Below are 24580 nucleotides of genomic sequence, written 5' to 3'. Positions count from 1 at the left end.
GGGCCAGCTTCCGATATTCTCTTCTTTGATGGGCGAGAATCTTCTGTACGTCGTCCCCGATGTTCCTCGCGCCGGGGCCTTGGGGCTTCGGCCTTCCGTGCTGCTCGCTTGGCTTCCTCGTCATTAATGTATTTTTGGGCCCTTTTCAAAAAATCATGACAGTCTTTAGGACTTGTTTTTTGAAGTGACCACCAAAATTCTGTTTCTGATCGAATTCCCGATGTGATCCCAAAGAGTTTGAAATCTTCTCAACAACTTCTAGTGGTTGTTCTGAGTAGTGATTTATGTAATCTTTAAGTGGTTCGTCATGGATTTGCTTCACGGCTAGCTGTCTCTCCTTTGGGACGTTCCCTCAGCTTGATCCGACAAACTGCTCCATGAATTTTCTGGATAGTTGTTTCCACGATCCCACAGAATTTGGCTTGTGCTTTCTGTACCATCTATTGGCCAAACCGGCTAAAGCGATAGAGAATGCCCGGCACATGACCTCTGGGGCAGCTCCATGCAGATGCATCCATGACGACAAGGTATCAAGATGATCTCCGGGATCGGTCTTACCGTCATAGGCCGGTATAGTTGGCATTCTGAAGTGTTTCGGCAAGGGGTGTGCTAACACCCGAGCGGAGAAGGGGGAGACGGTTTCTCCAATCTTTAGGGCGGGTTCTTTCCGGCCTACAGCGACCTCCTCAATTCGACGCTCCAATCTTTTGAAGTTGGTCTCATTGGTGCTCGTACTGTCGCTCGTCTATGAGCTCCCTCCATGATCTTTCAGGGTCTGGGAACGGCTTCTTTCTCCGGAAAGTTGGTACCAGTCAAGGATCTTTCCCTAACTGGTCTAGAAGCCATCCGAGTCGGAATCTTCCCAGTCTCTTTCATAGCAATCCTTGGCGTGTCTCCGGGATTTCTTAATCCTCGGCTCCTGCTCCATGGGATCTTTCCCGGATCGGTGACAGGGCTCTTCATCGGGGATCATCATTGCGCTCCTTATGGTGACCCTTTTCGCCTGGATCCTCCCGCGTAGCTCCGTATTGCTGGTCTCCAATGCCCGGATAAGCTATCGCATTTCCTTGAATTGTTCAGCAAGACTGGGCTGTCGGTGGACCTCTGCCATTTCCTCCGTGATGAAGGGTAGAGTGTTGTTGTGATGCTCAACCTCTGCGTCGAGATTACCATCTACGGTGTTATGGTCTGGAATGGATGAACTGGCAATAATTCTTTAGCTGTCCTCCTTCTAGCGCCAAAATGTTAACCTGAGAAATTGGTTACACTTATCTTATGAAGTAATCTGAGTTCCGAGTACCCAGTCTCGAAGAGTCTCAGGACCTAGGCAAGAATTTCTCTAAATAAAGACGAATCTATTACAAGAGAGCAAAATAAAACAGAGCAAACGTTCAAGTTAAATCTAGTTCTTCCTTCTTCCAGAGATTTTTCTCCTCCTCTTGGTCTTGTCGATATCCATATTTATAGAAATCTGGGGGCCTTGGCATTTGTTAGTTGTGTTGGGAATATTGCCCACTTGAAGATAATGATTACTAAATTCGATAATAAGATTACTTTATTAGCATTATATGATTAGTGGGTTGAGTTCTAAACAATTAGAATCAATAACAACTATCTTCCATAGCCTCCGTATCTAACTGAGTCACGTGCTGGGCACCTGAGTTCGGGCGGTGTGCTAAAACATGGTCGATGACTGATATACGCCTGGAAAGCTATATCTAAAGTCATATATGTGGAACACAGAGGTGAAGGCTGATCACTATGTGGGAGCATTCTACACTTGTGGTAAGTGTACGACCTGGACAGGTCTTGGTGTAGATGTGTCGTTTAAGGACCGTTACGACACACTAACCGAGGCCACTATGATGGTCACAGTGAGACTTGATCTAAATCCTGAAGTGATCATGGACACTGGGTTATGTTACTGAGCTCTTTGACTTATTCGCTAAAAGGCTATTCATGCTAATCACAGCTTATGTCTTGGGAGTTTTCTCAGAGCATGATTCGAGTGGGAAGTGATTTACAGATACGGAATCCAGCCTTCCTGAAAGAAGGTTAATGTTCACTCACCTAAGGGTTGATTCCAGAACCGATAGATTGCTAGCACTTTCGAAGTAAGTAACGTTCGAAAGAATCTTTCGCTGGGGAAGCAACAATGCTTAGGGCTGATATGTATCAAGAGAAGTATAACGGATAAATTGACTTCTCTCGATACGGGTTGAACCTGGAGGATCTTGATCACGAACTAACTATATCAGTGGACACTCGTCACGATGAGTAAATATAATTCTAGTATAAAGGAGAGTTCAGTCTTGGCTTACAAGGTGGAGTATTTGACCAAGATTAGACGAATCGATGGACAAAAGAGAAAATACTATTTCGTCTTTTTCATCGGATTTGTGAAGCTCCTATTACTAGGTCCATAGTCCCCGATTCGGCTCTGATAAAGGCGGATAAGAACTTTCATATAATAATGTTTATCATTATTAATCTCACTTGCTGTAATTGTGATTGACAGCATTAATTCTGGAAAACGGGTATTCGCAGAATTAAATAAATATTTATGGTAGAATTGTTTATTTATTGTTTGATCAAGTAAATAAACAATTATTAATTATTTGTTTATTGTTGGACCAAGTAAATAAATAATTAATTGGGTTTTAAGCAATTGGGCCTTGCACACATGGAAAATTCGAATTGTGAATTTCGGCATAGGATTTGCGCAAATCCCCTTGGCCGTGCGCCTCCAAATCCGATTTTTTCAATATTGGTACTTACCAATATTTTCTCTTTAGTTGTTTAAATAAAGGAGAGAGAAAAATATAAGATATTGTCCTATATTTTCTCCTTATTTAAAGGAAAGTATTTAGGAGAATATTTAGGAAAATAATATATCCTCCTTTATTATCTCACTAAATAAATTATTCTCTATTTAAATAAAAGAATAATATCCCATAGATATTGATCTGATGGATGAGAGAAAAAGTAGGATTCAGTAGATGAGATCCAATGGCCTAGATTTAATCCACTAGTGTGAACACAATAAAAGGAAATAAAATATTCTGGAAGATTCCATGAATATCTCTTTTTTACTACTATAAATAGGGGTTCATGAGAAGGCAAAAATAAGCAATTATTTTAAGAAATTTGAGAGAAATTTCGTGCATCACTAGCCTCCCTTGGCCGTGCATCTGCCTCTCCCTCCCCTCGGAAATTCGTTTCCATTCTTAGTAAAATAAGAGAGAGATCTCGAAACACCTAGTTTCGTGATCTAGTGAGATAAAGACTGTGCACACTCATCTTTCTTATTCGTCTCGGAGATTACGTTTCGGAAGACTAATGTGTCATCCTCGAGTCCTTCATCAAGAAGACGCAAGGAGTACGCGATTGGATTGGAGCGTTCTGTAGCTGAACCGAAAATCAATGTAAGTACTCGTTTACTCTTATATCGGTTGCTTGACTTATATGCTCTCGTGAATTAAATTAATTAAACATAACTAGATCTTGTTAATTATAACCATAATTTAATTAGCTTATGATCAGCGTAATTAATTATTTTTCCGCATTAATATGGTTATATGGTGGAATCATCTCAAACGAGTCGTATCAGAGCGATTGTTCGTGTCTGATACGAGCTCGATCCACCAACAAGTTGACGTCGTGGGAGAATGCTATGGATCGTGGGGTGATCAGCCTCACGTCATATGGCAGTTATTTGATCCCCACTCGCTTTTATGAAGAGTGAGTGGTTATTTGAGCTATCCTCGGTGTTAACTGTCGAGGTGAGCGTTTTGATTATCTATTACACGTGTTTATTGTCTGACTAGTCTTTTTACACCTATTGTATTCTCTTCTCTTCGAAGTTCTGACTAATAGGGTCCGCTCTTTGTTAGTATGAACGTTCGCTCCTTAATCTTCATGAGTTCTCGGACCTTTGGGTACGAACTCTAGTGCTGGATATCTCTATTCTCGGAATACCGACTAGATCGTTTGATCTCGGCGAATTCTATGAGTAACACTACCATACGTAAAATTTCTTATACTTGAAGCACTAGTGTTGATTTAAGCTGGTAAAAGTTCAAATAGACTGCAAATTAGCATTTTTTATTTGCTTTGAGTACAGACTTTCGTGTCACTGCTTACGAACTATTCCGCTACAGAAGTTGGTTAGTCCACGCGTTTACACAGCCCAAGCAGTTTTGTTTGATTCAGACAGCAAAAATATCGACGATAATACATATTCCAAAAGTCATACCCGAAGCATCGTTACCGTCAAACTGGGTTCGTTTTAGTGGGGTCCACGAGATAACAAGGGGTCACGCGAGAACTGGTAAGTGGTCATGAGTCCTCTATTTATATTTGATTTTTCCACTAAGAATACCTTTGTGATGCTGTCAATATTCTACTGAATATTAGGAAATATTTATATATATTTGTACTTTTGTTCCATCTTTGAAGTTGGAATTAATCTTTATACTAGCTAATTTATTCTCCGGAATATATATTACATATATATGATCAAAATCTCCTGATCCTGAGTATATACATACATGTATAGTTAATTATAACTAAGTACCTGTAATGAACTTTTTAAAACCATTAAGTGTGAATAGTAATTTGAGAAAATGGCATGTGTGATTATCTTGTAGTTGAAGTACATCATACAAATGGTATCCAATGTAGTAATGTCTCTTGAAAATAATACAAGCAAGTTTTGTTAGAAGTAAAGGCTTTTTATAATATGTAGAATGTGTACGGCAAAGTTTTTTAAGTTTATTTTTTCTTTAAGAAAATTGTTTTGTCAGAGGTAAATATTTTGGTAAAGGGACTAGGAAGGACATATAGATCTATTATTTTTTTACTGTTCGGTAGATTCATCACCGTCCTTCTTCTTTAAGGTTATTTTGGCGTGATATGAAAAAAAAAGATACTAGTTAACTATGCAAAATAGTTGATTAATACATATGTTTACAAAGCAAATATATTATAAACCGACTTGTAATGCTCCAACTATCTATCAGGATGTACGAGTTACACCATATGATTTATTTCCACATGTTACATGTGTCCAATTAATATATTTAATTAAAAAAAATTAACATAAGGATTAATATCATAGCAGAATTTTATTTCATATTTACGATAGAAAGTGAAATTTTATAAGTTATTTTAGGGATATTGACATCAATACTATCAACTTTGAAGAAACAAACCGTAACTAATGTGTCCCGAATTTCCTGATTCGTGATACATATCACAAAAATGACCAATTTTGTGAAGATTTACGAAATCAACATTTCGTGACCAATCGCCCCCAAAAATACCTGCAACCTGTCTTTTAACGTAGTACACGCACATCAACAATAATTTCAAACAACAAATTTCCCCACAAACATCATATGCACAAACAAATTGTTCCTTTTTTTTCACCAAATGAGTTTATACCTAAAATATATACTTTTTCGTAATGGATTTTCACGTTGTCTCCTCTACAATATGTGATTTTCCTTTGTCTCTGCTTCTCATGTTTGGCTTCACCATGAACACGTCGTTGCTCTCAGTGGAAGCAGCGGGATCTTGGGCTGGATTCTCGGCCTTCCTTTTTGAGAGAGAGAGGGAGATAAAGACTTTTGTTAGTTGTATTTCGAAGACCTTGACTTGCCTTTCATCCCTTGCCATTCAACTATAGAATAGACTTTTGGTACATAATCTCTCAGAGTAACAAAAGCTCTCTCTCTCTCTCTCTCTCTCTCTCTCTCTCTCTCTCTCTCTCTCAAATGCATTATTCTAGTGTGGATGAAATGATATAATATAAAAATTCAAATATTTATTTTTTGAGAACTTTTGTTACTGCGGGAGATTATGCACCAAAAGCCTATTGCATAGTTGAATGGCGAGAGATGAAAGACAAGTCAAGGTCTTCGGAATACAACCAACAAGAGTCTCTCTCTCTCTCTCTCTCTCTCTCTCTCAAATGCATTATTCTAGTGTGGGTGAAATTATATAATATAAAAATCCAATTTTTTTGTTAGAACTTTTGGTACTCTGAGAGATTATGCACCAAAAGTCTATTACATAGTTGAATGGGGAGGGATAAAAGACAAGTCAAGTCTTTGAAATACAACCAACGAGTCTCTCTCTCTCTCTCTCTCTCTCTCTCTCTCTCTCTCAAATGCATTATTCTAGTGTGGATGAAATTAAATAATATAAAAATCCAAATAGCTAAAAATTAACATTTTGATTTGGTTTGAGCTGCGGGTTAATGATGGGTATATAACTGCATGCATTTTTTATTCAATATTCCGATGAGTGAACTAAACCAAGGTGTTATATGAGTGAAAGAAAACAACTTAAACTAGCTGTCAATTTTTAAAAATTATTAATTAATAATCATGATGGTCTTTTTCCGTCATATAAACACAACATTCCCGTGGTGGAACATACAATGACGTCATAAATGACGTCTTTTTCCGTCAAACTTTTGTGTCACTCGCGTTCACGAACTTAGTGCGCAACAGAAGTTCATTATTCTACGGTTTACACAGCTTACGCATTTAAGCTTGACTCAAACTGCAAAAGTATCGATTCTACAACTAATTAAGAGATATTCCAAAAGTCATACCCGAAGTATCGTTACCTTCAAACTCGGTTCGAAAGTGTGGGATCGTCAAGGACGATGCCGAAAATACAGCCTGTGATGCTAGAGCCTATGACTGTCCAATCCATCGAAGTATCCATTGACTTCTTTCCCAATCAAAATTGAGATTTTTCTCATAGGTCCAATTAGCATTTTAGCCTTTTCTTTAGAAACATTTTATCAGCCATGATATTCGAGATTACTTAAATCAGGTCCCTTTATGACCTTAAAATGGAGTTTTTTTTTTTTTTTTTTTATGAAGTGACCTTTCATAACGTAAATAAGCATGACCTCCTCTATAAATGAGACTTACAATATCACACAAATGATGAGCAAAAAGTATCTCACTGCTTTCTCCCTAATCTCTCCTCAAAATCCAAAAAAAAAAAAAGACGCTGCCTTTTCAAAAAAATCAAGACATGGACTTTTAATCTTCGACGTCGCCACCTATCCTAGGATAAAACTCTCGACCTAGAGGAAGATACTTTTTATTTATATTTTCTTCTTTATGTTTTTTTTCCTTTTAATTATGTTTTAATAATCCTTACTTAGTAGATCTGGTTTTTGTACCAACCGATCTTTAATCGGAGTAGTTCTCAGATCTGAGATATGATTTTCATCTTTGATTATGGATCTCAGTCAAGCAAGACCCCTAAAACCGCAATCTGCAACAAGCGAAATCCGTGTTTCCGCTCGTGAGTCGTATAGTAATCTGATAATGACTGGTTACGTACAAAGACATGTAACCCACAGATTGTTTTGTTGCATTTTTTATTGTTTGTGATCCACTTTTCATCTTCTTCCTGTAGAAGATTTTGAATTTCCTTTGCGCTATTTTGGTAATCTAAGCCTTTGGCTGTTATCAATCAAATTATCACACAAATGCCCTTGTCTTTTTGAATAAGTTAATAATTACAAATCTTTTATTTTAGAAAATCATAATCAATAATAAATTAGACATCATGAAAAGTTCAAAAAATTCATGATTATCGCGATACCTACATTAATAACACGAACAGTAGTTTACTGGTTCAAGTGGGTCGATATGTAATAGTCCAGTTGAGCTAGTAAGACCGGTCAGGCCAATTTGTCCAATCAAATATATAAATAATTCTATGGAAAATTAAGATTTTAGTTTGTTTATTAACCAATAATTTTTTCACATTATTTTGTTGATAATGTTTCAACTTTTTATCAAAATAAAAATTAATTGTTTTAGTATGAGAATTTAAATTAAAAATATAATATTAATTTTTTCTATATGGTGCAATTGCTCTTTTATATCTCGTTCTATTTTTATAGATGCGATGGTTGAGGTTATTATTTACAACAAGTTAGCAAAATAGCCAATTTAAACGTTTGACATTGCTAAATAGCCAACATTTCGTAAATCTTAAGTAAATAGCTACAAGTGTTGTCGCACGAAAATGAACAACTATTTAAAACCTCGGGCGGTTCGATCCAAGGCCGGACCAAGTGATCGCACCCGGGCCAAGAGTGTGAACTCGATAGTCTCGAGCTAGGGTTTTCTCCGATCAACCCGCCTCTCGGGAGAGGTAGGGGGTGAGGAGGAAGAGTGACCGTGCCTTGGTTGTCGGCTGCCTACGTACCCGTGCGTGGGATCAGGTCAGAACGTAGTTCAAGCGTGTAGGACGCAGTATGAGGCGCGGAGCCTTGGCGGAGAGGCGTGCTCGACGAAGGAGACGGGGCGCGAGGAGTCCTCGGCAGCGTCTCAGAACTTCGGAGATCGCGTACGTGTCTAGCGCGTTAGACGCGCGAGGGGAACTCTAGTCGAGAACCCTAGGGGCGTGCTTGAGCACTGGAGAACGTTCGGTCAGAGGGAGCAACGTCCGGGAAGTCCCCGTGAGTGCTTCAGAACCTCTGAGAACGAAGGAGAGAGAAGAGAATCTGCTTCAGGCCAAATATGGCATCCAGAGAAGCAGAGGAGATGAAGAGAATTTTCTGAATTCAATAGGATTCAATGGGATGGCTTTCCCCTCAATGGGAGGGGTTTATATAGGTGTTTGGGGGCCTTAGAAGGTCCCTTTTTCGTCCATGTGGGACTAGGATCGCGCATGCCATCAAGTGGAGGCGCACGGCGCGCGCGGCGCACAAAGAGCGGCGCACAACGCGCGGCGCGCGGCGCAGGGGGCGCGGCGCGAGGGTCACCGGGCGCGGCGCAGGTCGCGCGACGCATGGAGCGCGCGGCGCGCGCCTGTTTGGCGCGGCGCGCCGTCTGCTGCACGGCCGGCCGGCGTAGCGTGAAAATGTGCGTGATGAACGGCTCGTCTTGCCGGGCTTTTGCGGGCCTTCGAATATCATTCTTCCCACGTGAAATATGAAGCTTTCCACTTGACGAGAGTGACTCGATTCGAGGAGCAAGGCTCGACTCGACGAGAGCGACTAGCGACTTGACTCGAGGAGTGACTCGAGAATGACTCGAGGCTCGACTCGAGGAACAATTAAAGGCTCGACTCGAGGAACAATTCAAGGCTCGACTCGAGGAGCGAAGCTCGACTCGAGGAGATTGACTCAAGGCTCGACTCGAGGAGCGAAGCTCGACTCGAGGAGTCAGGAGTTTGGGCGAGGGCTTGAAGATTTGCCGCTCTTCAGGACCTCCGGCCTGACCATCGGCCCTTTGAGCGACGTGCCTTCTTGGCATCTCGGGTTTTTCGAAAACGACCGACAACATTAGCCCCCCAAGTTCGTCGTTCGGGAGGCATCCCAGCGATGAACTTTTTGTTCTTCTAGTTGGGTGTTTGAGGAAAATATTTCCCGTGCCTTGTGGCCCCGAGGAAAAAAAATTTCTTCTTCTTTTTTCTTCTTTTTTTTTTTTTTTTTGGGGTTGGCGCGCGGTCTGTGCTGCGTGACCCGCGCGGCGCGCGAGCTTGGCGCGCGGCGCGCCCCGTGCGCGGGGCTGGTTCGCCTTGCGCGGGAGAACTCCAACTTTTTGGAGTTTCTACTCCGAATTTGACCCTTGTGGGAGTAGGATTTCGACTCCTACCCCCCTAGAAGTCTATAAATAGACCACTCCTTCTCTTCTTTCCTCACTTTATTTTTTTTTCTCTCTTCTCTACGCTTGTTTCCTCTTTTACGCTTGCATTATGAGTGTCCCTCCCCTTTTCTCAGCTGAGAGTCACAAGATTGATTTCTCTCTCTTGTTTTAGGGTTCTGAACACGCAGATGATGATCTCTTCGCGGGATTAAGGGAAGTTCCTCTGCACGTGGAAGAAAATCCGAGCGGAGTAGAGCAGTGGCTCGAGGAAGGCGAGCTGGGCGCGATTGCGCCTGCTGCTCAGCCTCAAGAAGAGTGCGCGCCCGCTGGGCACGATACAGGTGGGGAGTCCGATCATCCCACGTCCGGGGAACCTGCCCCTCGTCTCGTGATCAACTTGGTTGGCGAGGGGGTTCGCGGCAAAGCCTGCCCCGACGTGCCGCAGTCCGACTTGGACTCTCAAGGCGTGCCGGGAGATGCTACGGACGTGGACGCGGTGACTCTGCTAGAGTCGGTTCTCGACGAGATAGACTGCGTGGACGACTTTGGTCCCGAGTCTGAAGATCCCGGAGGTGAGTCAGAGACATGTCCGGGGGCCGAAGGCCTCGTATCGGAGCGTCCCGAGGTACCGCCGGCGGCTGCCGCGGTTGTGTCGGAGGGCAGGAGCCCTTCCGTGGAGTCAGGGGGTCCTCAGCCCGGGACCCCTGACGCAGAGGCGTTGGTATCGGCGAGGTCGCTTGCTAGGACGGAGTGGTATCCCGAGGAGGGCCTTGCTGCTCCCGAGGACTTCGATTGTTCGGGGGTCGATGCTTCGAGCACGCTCACCTACCGGACATTCGTCGGTCTCCGGGAGGCTTTTGCCATTCCGTCGTCCGTGACGCTTCTCCGTCCCTTAAAGGACGACCGTCCTTTCCGGCCTCGTCGTGGTTTTGCCGCAGTTTCAGTGGCGAGTCTTAACTGCGGGTTGCGGCTGCCGTTTCAACCCATCGTTCAGCAGCTTCTCGCCCGTCTGGGGGTGCACGCATGTCAGATGAGCCCGGCATTCTACCGCATAGTGGCGATGTGCCATATGAAGTGGCATTGCCAGACTGAGCGGGTGAGGACCGTGAGTGATTTTCGCAATCTCATCGCGGTCTTCCCTGCGCCCGGGCAACCCAGTTTCTTTGTGGCCCGCGATCGCCGGAATACTAAGCTGATCATCGATTCAGAGAAGTACAATCGATGACCATGGGTGTGGGTCTCGGCGGAGGCTTTTGGTGACGCGCCGCTCCGGTTCGGCCCCTTGTCCGAGTTTCCCGCTAACGAGGGGGCCGACGACCTCGACTTTGTGAAGGAGATCCGGAGAATGTCGGAGGCTCGGAAAGCCGTCGAACGATTTCGTTCTCCTGAGCTGATGGCTTCCACTGGGTGGTTCCCGCCGTTTCCTCCTAGTCAGCGGACCGAGGGTGCCCCAAGTGCCGCATCATCTCTCTCGAGCGGCGATCCTCAAGGTATGTCGACTTTTTGTACTTCTTGCTTTTGTTTTTAGCTTAGGGTTTTGACTTTGTCGTTTTTGCAGTCTCTTCGGCTAGGGCGAGGGCTCGGGCTCGTCTAGCGAAGGCTTCCCGGGACCCGAAGTCGTTGGCGGCGGTTCGTCGTCGGATTGCTGCGCGGGATGGTCGGGAAAAACTCGATACCGATCATCGGGCGGAGAGCGGTCCTCGCGCTTCTTTGAAGCGACCTTCCTCCTCGGCTTTGCCAGACACGTCTTCGGACTCTAAGCGCGTGAACTCGATGGTCGACGTGGAGGCCGCGGAGGTTAGGGGGGAATGTTCCCTGGGCCTTGCTCAATCTTCGATGAAGATGTGGAAGAGCGTTGTGGCCAGCAGTGACGTGGAGTTCTTTCGTCACGGCGTTTCCGATTCACAGAGAGTGAGTTTCCCTTACCTCGTTTGCGATGAATCTGTCTTTTGCTAAACTGTCTTTTTGCCTTCTCAGGTGCTTGCTCGAGCGACCCGGGGCGAGAAGATCCTTCACGACCTCATCAGGCGGATGAGTCGCGCCCAGGAGGAGCTTGCTCAAGCGAAGTCTCAGCTGGCCCACGCCGAGCGAGGTTCTCACTCAAAGGCGGAGTTTGCGAGTCTCCGCGAGCAGCTTCAGGAGGCTCGCGTGGAATTGGGAGTTACCCGCGGCAAGTGCGACCGTGCTCAGGCGGCGGTGGCGAAGATGGCTGAGGAGCTAACGACGGAACGTCAAGCCCTTGAAGTGGCGACTCGATCGACGGAGGTCTTCCGGAGCGAAGCGCGGGACCTTCGACGTCAGTTGGAATCACGCACAGAAGAAGTTGGCATTCTTTAGGGCCAGCTTACATCGAGTGAGGCTGCCCGTGTTCGTGCGGAGCGTAAGCGCGACTCCTTGGCGGAGGAGGTGGTTCGGGTCACCGAGGAGAAAGCCGCGGCGGAGCAGCTTGCGTCCGACCTTCAAGACGACTTTGATGTCGGAGTCGAGGAGGCAAGGCACGCAGCGGCGGTGGAGTGTCGGGACGCCACAGCTACCGAGAATGTTTCTCGGGGGGTCACCTTCGACTTCTTCGACTCGCTATTCCCACCACTCGACGGGGCCGACCCTGTGGGCGACGATCCCGCCGAGTGACCGTTTCCTTTCTTTATTTTTCCTGGTTAGATTTTTCCATTCAGCGCACTTGTCTTAGCGCTTGCTTACTAGGATATTTCCCTTTAGCGCACTTGTCTTAGCGCATGCTTTCTCGGTTTTGAGGCAGTTGCCCCTTTCTTTTATGAGGAGTTATTCATTTATTTTTATGAATGTTTTCGCACATTCATCTTCTATGGCATGCATGAATGGTCACTTGTTTGTGTCAATGATTTTGTCCATCCTTTTACCTCGGCAGGATACCTTTTCAAACACGCCAGTAACTTGGATGGTTTGCGTTCTTAAGTATTTTCAACTGCGAGTCAGCCATGCTACGTAGGTGCCTTACGTGTGCCGGATTGTGCCACGTGGACGTCTCAAATCGTGCCATGTAGGCATCTTGGGTTGCGCCATGTAGGCGTCTTGAGTGCTCCATGTAGGCGTCTTACGGGCTGCGCCATGTAGGCGTCTTGAGTGCTCCATGTAGGCGTCTTACGGGCTGCGCCATGTAGGCATCTTACGGGTTGCGCCTTTACGCGACTTACGTGCGCCATGTAGGCGTCTTAGGTTGCGCCATGTAGGCGTCTTACGGGCTGCGCCTTTACGCGACTTACGTGCGCCATGTAGGCGTCTTAGGTTGCGCCATGTAGGCGTCTTACGGGCTGCGCCTTTACGCGACTTACGGGCGCCATGTAGGCGTCTTAGGTTGCGCCATGTAGGCGTCTTACTGGCTGCGCCTTTACGCGACTTACGTGCGCCATGTAGGCGTCTTGGGTTGCGCCATGTAGGCGTCTTACGGGCTACGCCTTTACGCGACTTACGAGCGCCATGTAGGCGTCTTTGGTTGCGCCATGTAGGCGTCTTACGGGTTGCGCCTTTACGCGTCTTACGTGCGCCATGTAGGCGTCTTAGGTTGCGCCATGTAGGCGTCTTACGGGTTGCGCCTTTACGCGTCTTACGTGCGCCATGTAGGCGTCTTACGGGTTACGCCTTTACGCGTCTTACGTGCGCCATGTAGGCGTCTTAGGTTGCGCCATGTAGGCGTCTTACGGGTTGCGCCTTTACGCGTCTTACGTGCGCCATGTAGGCGTCTTAGGTTGCGCCATGTAGGCGTCTTACGGGTTGCGCCTTTACGCGTCTTACGTGCGCCATGTAGGCGTCTTAGGTTGCGCCATGTAGGCGTCTTAGGTTGCGCCATGTAGGCGTCTTAAGTTTTTTGGTGGAGCGTGTTCTTTTGAGAGTTTCCTTACCATAGCTAGCCCCCCCAAGTTTTTGGGTTATAAGTTAATTGTTCGATAACCAGAAAACTTGCATAAAACAAAATTTGGAACGGAAAACTTGAGTTTTATTACTTTTGCGAAAAAACTTGCGAGAAAATTTTAAATCCTAAAACATTGGCTCGTAGGCCTTATTGAAAATGGGAAATAAAAGCGATAAAAAAGCGGGGGACGCTAGCTACTGATAGTACTGCCTCAAGTGCTCTGCGTTCCACGGGTGGCGAATCGGAGTTCCGTCCGTGTGCTCGATGTAGTATGTCCCGTCGTGAATGACTTTGCGGACTCTGTAAGGGCCTTCCCAGTTCGGGCCTAGGACGCCGGCGCCTTGGACTTGTGTGTTCTGGAACACTCGTCTGAGGACGAGGCTTCCGACGGCAAAGGTTCGCCTTTTGATCTTGGAGTTGTAGTATCTTTCGACCTTGCGCTTCTGTGCGGCGAGGCATCTGAATGCTTCCTCTCTCTTTTCATCGATCAGGTCCAACTCAAGGCGCATGGCCTCGTCGTTGTCCGCTTCGTCGAATGTATCGACTCGGAACGTGGGTACCTCAGTTTCAATTGGAACCACGGCCTCGACCCCATATGCAAGGGAGAATGGCGTCTCACCGGTGGCGTTTCGCGCGGTTGTCCTATATGCCCATAGGACGAACGGCAATTCCTCGGCCCAGGCGCCTTTCTTGTCTTCGAGCTTCTTTTTCAGGTTGCTTTTGATAGTCTTGTGGACTGCCTCGACTTGGCCGTTGGCCTGAGGATGACGCGGCGAGGAGAAGGTCTTGCTGATCTTCAGTTGATCGCAGATATTTCTTACTCGCGCGTTGTCAAATTGTGCCCCGTTGTCGGTCACAATGGAGGCGGGGATACCGTGCCTGCATATGATGTTCTTCCAGATGAAGTTTGTCGTGTTTGTTTCAGTTATTCTGGCAAGCGGCTCGGCCTCTACCCACTTAGTGAAGTAGTCGATGGCGATAATGGCGTACTCGTATTGCCTTGGCGCTCTAGGGAGCTTGCCAATGATGTCCACGCCCCACTTAGCAAAGGGACGTGGGACAACGATGCTGCTTAACGGGGTCGGGGGCTGTCGCGGAATTTCCGCGAAGCGCTGGCATTTATCGCAACGCCTTGCCCATTCGCAAGCATCTCGCTTCATGGTAGGCCAGAAACAGCCTTGCTTAAGTGCTTTGAGCGCAAGGGAAGTTCCCGCGGCGTGGTTTCCGCAGATGCCCTCATGGATTTCGCGGAGGACCTTGGTCGACTCAACGCTATCGAGGCATCGGAGCAGCGGTGTCGAGTAACCGCGCTTATAGAGTATGCCCTCACGGAGCGTGTATTTGGATGCTAAGGCCCTCAGTTTATCGGCTTCCTTGCGGTCTTCGGGGAGTTCCCCTCTTCGCAAAAACTCGACAATTGAGTCCATCCAAGTGGGCTGAGATGCCACCTCTATGGTCCCGACTTCGTCTCGGGAGACGGATGGTCGTGGGAGAGATTCAATGGGTACGGTCCCTAATCCGTCTTCGTCGATGCCAGATCCGAGGCGGGCAAGCGCGTCAGCCTCCGAATTTTGTTCTCTCGGGATTTGGTGAATCTCGAACCAAGAGAAGGCCTCGAGTTTGGAGTTTGTCTTAGCCAGGTACGCGATCATGTTGGGTTCCTTGGCGGTGTAATCTCCTCTAACCTGGTTTACGATCAACTGCGAGTCGCAGTGTATTCGCAGGTTATGGGAGCCGAGTTTCTGTGCCAGCTCTATCCCTACAATGAGCGCCTCGTATTCAGCTTCATTGTTGGAGGCTTGGAAGCCGTAGTGAAGGGCGTATCGCAGCTTTTCCCCGTCGGGATTAATCAGGATTATTCCGGCGCCCGCCCCCCGAGCATTAGATGCTCCGTCTACGTATAACTCCCAGATGGGACCCGTTGGGTCTACCTTCCTTTTCCGAGTTAGCGTATCGTCGCTAAGGTCGGCTTCCGCTCTTCCCAAATCAGGAGCGTAGGAGAATTCTGCCACGAAGTCGGCTAAGGCCTGCCCCTTTATAGCCGTTCTTGGGTGGAACTCAATCCCGTACTCGCTCAATTCTTGGGACCAGATCGCCATGCGAGTCGATGTTCCCTTTTGAAGAGCTTTACCGATTGGATGCTTAGTTCGCACCGCAATTGGGTGAGCTTGGAAGTACGGTCGTAGCTTCTTAGCTGCCGTTACGAGAGCCAGAGAAAGTTTCTCAATCTCGGTGTAGCGCGTTTCCGCGTCGAGTAAGGCTTTGCTCACGTAGTAGATCGGCCACTGGACCTTGTTTTCTTCGTGGACAAGGAGAGCACTTACAGCTCTTTCGGAGACGGCGAGATACACGTATAGCGTCTCGCCCTCTCTCGGTTTAGAGAGGAATGGTGGGGACCCAAAGTAAGCCTTCATTTCTTGGAAGGCATTTTCGCATTCGTCCGTCCACTCAAAGCTGTCCGTCTTCTTCAGAGCTTTGAAGAACGGTTGACACTTGTCGGTGGCTTTAGACACGAAGCGTGTTAGAGCGGCAATCCGACCGGTCAGGCTTTGTACCTCTTTAACTCGTCTTGGCGACTTCATTTCAAGGAGTGCCTTGATTTTTTCCGGGTTCGCCTCTATGCCTCGTCGGCTGACGATATAACCGAGGAACTTTCCGGATTCAACCCCGAATACGCATTTATTGGGGTTGAGCCTAATTTTATATCGGCGGAGGATTGTGAACATCTCCCTTAGGTCGCGTACGTGATTGGTTGCCAGCAGGCTTTTAACGAGCATGTCATCCACGTACACTTCCATCATCTTGCCGATTTGATCGGCGAAGATCCGATTTACCAAGCGTTGGTACGTTGCTCCCGCGTTCTTAAGGCCGAAAGGCATGACCTTGTAACAGTAGAGACCTCGATCGGTGACAAAGGTCGTCTTAATTTGATCGGGCTCGTCCATTCGAATTTGGTTGTAGCCGGAATAGGCGTCCATGAAGCTTAGAAGTTCATGGCCGGCCGTGGCGTCCACTAGTTGTTCGATGCGCGGGAGTGGAAAGCAGTCCTTAGGGCAGGCTTTGTTAAGATCTTTGTAGTCTATACAAATTCGCCACTTCCCGTTGGGCTTTTTTACCATTACCACGTTGGTGACCCACTTGGGGTACTTAGCCTCTCGAATGAAGTTTGCGGTGAGGAGTTTCTCGACCTCTTCATTTATGGCCAGGTATCGTTCTGGGTTGAACGTTCGTCTAGCCTGTACTTTTTCGGCGACTTTTGGGTCGTCGTTCAGTCGGTGCACTATTACCTCGGGATCGATTCCGGGCATGTCCGCATGAGTCCATGCAAAAACATCCTTGAACTCCCTAAGGAAGGCGGTAAGCTGAGTTTTGATGGCGAGTGGAAGTCGGGTGCCGATTTTTACAACCTGATCAGGCTTCGACTCGTCCAGGACGATTGGCACAAGATCATCGGAGGTTTCCACCTTAAGTCTTTCGATTTCATCACGGGGGTCAAGTTCTCCGAACTTCCTTGCATCCCTTAGGTTGCATGGGTAATCGTCTTCCAGTTGGAAGATTGTGTTGACCGCTTTTCCCGCGGACTTGCCATCAACTCCTTGCACGTAGCATATTCTGGCTTGGGATTGGTCTCCAGCCATGATGCCAATTCCCCATTCGGTAGGGAACTTCACCAGTAGGTGATACGTGGAAGTGATCGCCCTTAGCCGGTTCAACGTGGGTCGCCCGATGATTAACTTGTAGGGCGACTCTTGATCGACCACTAGGAATGGGACCATGTGAACGGCTTCGATTCCTCCAGGGGTCCCAAAGGTGACCGGCAGGTCGATGATGCCCTCGGTCATAACCTTTTCCCCAGTGAACCCAAACAATGGTGTTTGGGTCGGAGTCGGGCGCAGTCCCCCGAGCTTCATGCGCTCTAGGGTGGACTTGAAAATTATGTCGGCAGCGCTGCCGTTATCGATGAGAACCCTTTTCACCAAGTTATTGGCCACTTGGGCCTTGAGCACGATCGCGTCATTGTGCGAATGCACAACTCGCTTGGCCTCTTCATTGGTAAAATACATCGTCTCGTGAGGCACGGACGGAGGTTCTTCATATGTGAAGTTGACGTGCATAGCAGCGTCTTCCTGAGACACGGCCCTAAGGAATTTCTTCCGTTATCGGGCCGAATCCCCATCTTGTGGACCTCCCAGTATGGTGGTTACCACGTGCAGTTGCGGGTTGGCGTTGGCAGTAGCCGTGGTTTGGTTGGCAGAAGCGGCTGCTCCTCCTCCTTGACCAGACTGTTGTCTGTTCGCGGTGGGGCCCGCAGCGCCGATCATGCGCAACACGAACTCCTTCAGCTCGCCCCGTTGGATCAGAGCCTCGATTTGCCGTTTGAGGTTGTAGCATTCCGAGGTGAAATGACCATATTCCCGATGGAACTCACAATACCTGGACCGATCGCGAGTTGCGGGATCCTTCTTCATTGGAGCCGGGGGCGTGAACTTGTCACGTGCCAGAGCCAAGATCCTTTCCGGCGCCGTGTTCAGTGGCGTGAACGACGAGTACCCTTTGAAGTTTTCCGCAAGTCGCGGTTTCTGAGGTACAGGGGGTTGGTTGCTAGAAACCTGGTTCCCCTTGTTTCGCCTCTTACGAGGTTCGTTCTGCTCGCGGATAGGTTCTTCTCGACGGCGAGAGCTTTGATTAGTGCTCTTGCGGCCGTCGAGGTAATCTTCGACTCCCATGAAGGTCTTAGCTCGAGTCATTAACTCGGCCATGGTAGAAGGGACACGGCCGACGACAGACTTGAGGAAGTCACTTGTGCGCAAGCCTTCTATGATAGCGGCTATTGCGTCACTGTCGTCAAAGCAGTCGACCTTGTTTGACTCTTCAGTGAATCGGGCGAGGTATCGTCTAAGAGACTCGCCACTCTCTTGCCTGATTGACCACAGGTACATCTTGGTCTTCTTTTGGACCATAGACGTAGCGAACCGTGCTAGGAACATGTCCTTCAGGTGTTTGAACGAGTGGATGCTTCCTGGCCTTAAGTTTTTGAACCACTCAAAGCCGGGTCCGGCGAGGGTCAAACTAAAAGCTTGGCACATGGCGCCAGGAGAAACACCCTGCATCGTCATCCAGGTTTCATAGTGCTGGATGTGGTAAGCAGGATCTGCTTTTCCATCATAGAGAGCGAGGTTCGGGAGCTTGAAATTCCCCGTACAAACCTCAGCTAGTATTTGAGTAGTGAAAGGCGATGAATTCTCCCCAACGACCCCATAGGCACTTCCACCCATTCCGTATTCTCGGAGATCTCGTACCTCATTTTGAAGGTTGTGGATCATAGTGACCACATTGAGACCGGTCGTTGGAGTAACCCCTTGATCGGGAGGAGTCACCTGCAGCCTTTCGTTAGACCCCTGTCCTGCGCGGCGGTTCCCGTTAGTTGGGGCTGCCAGCGGGACATTGGGTCTAGAGCTTAGTCGCTCTCTCAGATCATGGCCACGCCCAATGCATTGAGCAGTGAGGCGGTCCCTAAGGTCAGGGCTGGCCGTACGGAGACGCCGGCTTTGCTTGCGACGGTGCGCTCTCCGCGCGCCCTGACTTTCCGCAACATTCTCCCTCGGACCTAGTCGGTCGAGAGCTGAACGTCGGGAATTCCCCTCTTGAGAAGCTGCCGGCGCATCGCCTGTTCGGGGTAAGGGATTCGATGGACCGACTTCAAACACGGCGGGGAGTTCCCCGTCCTTCGTGAGAGAAGTCTCGATATCCTCCGACTCACCAGTACCCTCGTAATCAGGGTCGCGGTCGCGGATTTCCTCGTTGAGGTTCTCATGATCCCCGTTGGGGATTGTCGTGTCACGCATAGATTGCTTCGCAGCCAGTCGGCTGTGATACCTTGCGTTCCTCGCCTTCAGTCGGCGGATACTCTCCTCTAACTCCACGATGCGGTTGTCCCTGCTATCAGGAGATGGAGATGGCGAACGGGTCGAGCTCTCTTCGTGGAGCGACTCTTCGTCACCATGCGCTCGGGAACGCAAGAAGTATTTCTTGGTCCTAGCGACGTTTTCGGGGTTGTTCACGCCCTCAGAACGTACGGGTGGTTGGCTACTCATCGTTTCTCAAGTTCGAGAAGGTTGAGTTCGCAGAAGAAAAGAAGAAGATGAATAGAAGGGATTTCGGGCTGAATAGGTCGGGAAGTCCCCTCCTTCTAGCGCCAAAATGTTGTCGCACGAAAATGAACAACTATTTAAAACCTCGGGCGGTTCGATCCAAGGCCGGACCAAGTGATCGCACCCGGGCCAAGAGTGTGAACTCGATAGTCTCAAGCTAGGGTTTTCTCCGATCAACCCGCCTCTCGGGAGAGGTAGGGGGTGAAGAGGAAGAGTGACCGTGCCTTGGTTGTCGGCTGCCTACGTACCCGTGCGTGGGATCAGGTCAGAACGTAGTTCAAGCGTGTAGGACGCAGTATGAGGCGCGGAGCCTTGGCGGAGAGGCGTGCTCGACGAAGGAGACGGGGCACGAGGAGTCCTCGACAGCGTCTCAGAACTTCGGAGATCGAGAACCCTAGGGGCGTGCTTGAGCACCGGAGAACGTTCGGTCAGAGGGAGCGACGTCCGGGAAGTCCCCGTGAGTGCTTCAGAACCTCTGAGAACGAAGGAGAGAGAAGAGAATCTGCCTCAGGCCAAATATGGCATCCAGAGAAGCAGAGGAGATGCAGAGAATTTTCTGTATTCAATAGGATTCAATGGGATGGCTTTCCCCTCAATGGGAGGGGTTTATATAGGTGTTTGGGGGCCTTAGAAGGTCCCTTTTTCGTCCATGTGGGACTAGGATCGCGCATGCCATCAAGTGGAGGCGTACGGCGCGCGCGGCGCACAAAGAGCGGCGCACAACGCGCGGCGCGCGGCGCAGGGGGCGCGGCGCGAGGGTCACCGGGCACGGCGCAGGTCGCGTGGCGCATGGAGCGCGCGGCACGCACCTGTCTGGCGCGGCGCGCCGTCTGCTGCACGGCCGGCCGGCGTAGCTTGAAAATGTGCGTGATGAACGGCTCGTCTTGCCGGGCTTTTGCGGGCCTTCGAATATCATTCTTCCCACGTGAAATATGAAGCTTTCCACTTGACGAGAGTGACTCGATTCGAGGAGCAAGGCTCGACTCGACGAGAGCGACTAGCGACTTGACTCGAGGAGTGACTCGAGAATGACTCGAGGCTCGACTCGAGGAACAATTAAAGGCTCGACTCGAGGAACAATTCAAGGCTCGACTCGAGGAGCGAAGCTCGACTCGAGGAGATTGACTCAAGGCTCGACTCGAGGAGCGAAGCTCGACTCGAGGAGTCAGGAGTTTGGGCGAGGGCTTGAAGATTTGCCGCTCTTCAGGACCTCCGGCCTGACCATCGGCCCTTTGAGCGACGTGCCTTCTTGGCGTCTCGGGTTTTCCGAAAACGACCGACAACAACAAGTATGACGTGGCCCTATCAGAAATTTTTGTACTTTACAGTTTGTCCCTCCATTTTTTATTTCCAAAATTATGTTTAAAATTTGAATTTTTTTACTGTGTACATTCAAATTTTAAACAAATCGGTAGTGAATTAAATCCCTTCTTTTTAGCAACTGTTTTTTAAATTACGAGTAATTGAATTTCAAATTTTGAAAGTAACGATTTATTTGTTATTATTTTATATCGGTGGATATTCTATATTTAGTTTCAAATATTTAGCGTATAAGAGTTTCGTTGATTTTCTTACATTTTTTTTTCAATCGCTACATTGGAATTTCACCCTAACGTCTGGAAATTGCAGCGGGTTACACGATGGTTGGGTTTTGTTTGATGAAATCAGGTGTGTTTTTATAATTTTTCTTATGTTTTACAATAAACGCATATATATATATATATATATATATATATATATATTTTTTTTTTGCTTTTTTTGTGGTATTTATATATATTTACTGTCGGTACATTCATTTTATGTTGCAGTTAAACTATTTGAACATCACTGGTTAAAAACTCATAATTCATTGTCATCCATGAAAATACATAATGTAATCAATCTTATTTACAAATTTTTATTTTTGATGGCCTTGATTTGAAAATTTTCCCCATGAATTTTGATGTTAATGTCAGCAATGTTTTTATGCGGAATGATGTTCTTGTTTCGGCTATGAGTATGATTGCACTTCGCAGTAACTTTGAATTCAGATTTTAGAGATCAAACAAAACACGATATAGTATTGTTTGTTTTAATGTTGGTTGCTCTTGGATGATGAGAGTTTTTTTTTTTTGTTCGAAATCTAATTTGTGGGTCATAAGGTGTTGTCAATGGTGCCCACAAGAAGAGTTGTAGTCTTTATATATATTGTACATTTGATGTAATAAAGTCTCATGAAGACTCTTGCTTGTAATTGCTTATTCATTAATAAAAAGTTGAAACGTTCATTCATTCCTCCTTGTCTATTTGAAACTTTATGATAAAACACTAGTCTTTAGTCCATAAACAAACTAAACAACTTACGAAGAGACAAATGTAGATTTGCATGAACAAACTCTTCGTAGTTTGCTTAAAACGATATTCGCAATCTAAGGGTCAAAGGACTATTGACCTCAGTATGATTGTTAGAATACTCTATGATGTCTGGTTATGAGGCATTGAGAGTTGGAGACTCTATAGTTATTCTAGGTATCTTCCGAAAGTACTGAATTCACTAGGACAAAATACGTTTTCCGGTGCGACGAATGTCGCACCCAATGCTTAAAATGTCGCACCTAAAAATTTATTAGGTGCGACATTGGGTGCGACAGCGTCGCACCGGATAACCCGTCGCAGAAGGTATTGGGTGCGACATGTCGCACCTAATAAGTACCCCTTTAGGTGCGACATTTTCAGGTGCGACGCACCGCACCTAATGCCTAAGTTATTTTCCTGCCAAATTTTATAAAATTGGCGGGTAAATTCATATCGGGTGCGACAGTGTCGCACCTAATGCCGTTACCGCCATGATATTCGGTGCGACATTGTCGCACCGAATATGTTTTTTAAATTAAAAAAAATACAAAATTAAAAAATTAAATTAAAATTCATTTAAAATTAAATAAAAATTAATTAACAAAATTCTAAATGAATTAGAAATAATATTCTAAAAATAGAATTCTTAATTAAAAATAAAAATTCTTTCCAAAAAAAGCGAAAAAATGAATTCCTAATTTTTTTTCCTATAAAATTTATCGATAGTAGAATTTTCTCTACCGAATAAGTTGCCAGAACTTCGAGAACCGCTTCCGCGTCCTCGTCCACCGCTGCCTGACGCGCTGCCGCTCGTTCCGCCGCTTCCGTAAGGACGGTCTCGCAAGTAATCCATAGAAGCAGGCGTAGAACCCGGCGTGGAACCTGGCGTCTGCTGATCCGTCCCACCTGGTTGCGATGCAGGCGGAGGTTGAGGAGTCGTGGGAGGCTTGTTGTGCTGCTGGCTGAGGAAGGCGATCTGTTGCCGCATCACTTGCAGCTCGGCTTGTTGGGCATCCATCTGAGCTCGCATCTCGGCAACCAATGGATCGATCTGAGATGACGAACTTGACGAGCCTCCATCTAGCGTTTGGGCAATACCCAACGATGACCTTGGGATCGAAGGCCCTAAACCGACTTTCCAGTCTCTGCGCACTCCCAAAACATCGCGCATCGCGTACATCTCCGCATCTTCTTGGGAGATCACGACGTTTTGCTCCTCCGCTTGCCGCAAAATATCTATCTTCTGGGCGGTGACTTGATCCTTCAAAATAAAACCACAAAAAACTTATCAGATAAGAAGAAATAAAGTAATTAAATATAGTAAATAAATAAAAATTAACTTACGTATTGCGTCTTCGCGAAGTCCGTCGTCCACGATCCCTTAGCGTCATGGTGTTTTTCTGACCATATCGCTAAAGCCGAGCCTATACTCCCATCTTCCATTCGCTGTAATTTTTCAACATTAAAATATGAATCACATATATATTGCATATTAATATTAAGAGACTTACGTTCCTCGAGCGATGACCAAAAAAACTAAGCGACCCTTGTCTCGCCTTCGTCTTCTTCATCTTCGAATTTTCCCGGTTGCGGAGAGATTTCACCTGCAAGACATAAATTCGTTAAGTTTAATTTTAAGAAATTCGAATAACCATCGGAAGTTTAACTCATACCTTATGCTCCGGCGAGTCGAACGTCTCTATTGCTTTCAACCAGGCTTCCTTGTTGTAGCCTTCGGGAGTTTCATTTTTAGCGAGATCCTTACTCCCGCAAAATGTCTTGAAGAAGACCTGCGACAACCTCGACTTCTGGCCACGGCATCCTCTTCGCATCGCGAATGATAGCCATATCAATCTCGTTGTGAATAGGATCTGCAGGCACAAGCTCGCCACTCTCGGGATGTTCATAAACGAAGTTATACTCGTTATGAATCGAGTTCATAAGAGCCGCCACACTCTACGCAGGTACATGATTCCAGTCTGGGAGGTCGACTGGAATGGTACTCTTGATCAGGTTTCCTAATCGGTTTTGGAACGTCCCGATCAATGGATTTTGCTCCCTAACGTCTTGGTAGAACGCATGCGCAGTCTGATCGTAGCGAACTGTGTTCGCTCTAGGGGTCCCAACACGAGCTCTCCCAGAAACGACGCCAGTCGTTGGTCCCCGCTTCTTCCTCGGCATCTGCGGCGGTCACGCTCTCCTCCTGATGGGTCCTGACCTGAAGTAGAGATCCTGCAAAATGAATTGTAGTTAGTATTTTTAATAACTATGTAATTAGTATTCGACGACTACGGTTATTACATGGTGTTAGTCATTCATCATTGACACTCGATGTAATGTTAGTATCGACATCAACATCGTCTCCCTCAAAAACGGCAAGCGCCTCATCTTCTTCATCCACTTCTTCATCATCTTCAACGACAGTAACAAGCTCGGCCGTAGCAGTTTCGTGTCGATGATTAAGACGGTCGATATTCGACAATTCTATTGTCAATGGAATCGATGCTGAAGTGGTCGGATCTACTTCAGGAATGTCCCATATCCCACGTTGATTGCATTCTTGAACGATTTTC

At 47.0% G+C, this 24580-nt stretch overlaps 1 protein-coding gene across 1 annotated transcript; it reads right to left on the bottom strand.

The window, feature by feature from the left end:
• Positions 1 to 835: 835 nt before the first annotated feature.
• On the bottom strand, positions 836 to 23958 carry LOC149401438 (uncharacterized). Its single transcript, XM_089610716.1, has 5 exons — positions 23681 to 23958; positions 23519 to 23611; positions 23352 to 23453; positions 23186 to 23268; positions 836 to 1031 (listed from the first exon to the last, which is right to left on the bottom strand). The coding sequence occupies exons 1-5, from the start codon at positions 23912 to 23914 to the stop codon at positions 836 to 838; spliced, it is 708 nt and encodes a 235-aa protein (XP_089466842.1). The 5' UTR covers positions 23915 to 23958.
• Positions 23959 to 24580: the final 622 nt, after the last annotated feature.

Source organism: Urtica dioica, chromosome 4 (genome assembly GCF_054948205.1).
Source record: "Urtica dioica subsp. dioica isolate 48M chromosome 4, U.dioica_male_clone48M_v1_H2, whole genome shotgun sequence".
Classification (NCBI taxonomy): Eukaryota; Viridiplantae; Streptophyta; class Magnoliopsida; order Rosales; family Urticaceae; genus Urtica; species Urtica dioica.
This window is presented reverse-complemented; position numbering and strand designations above follow the sequence as displayed.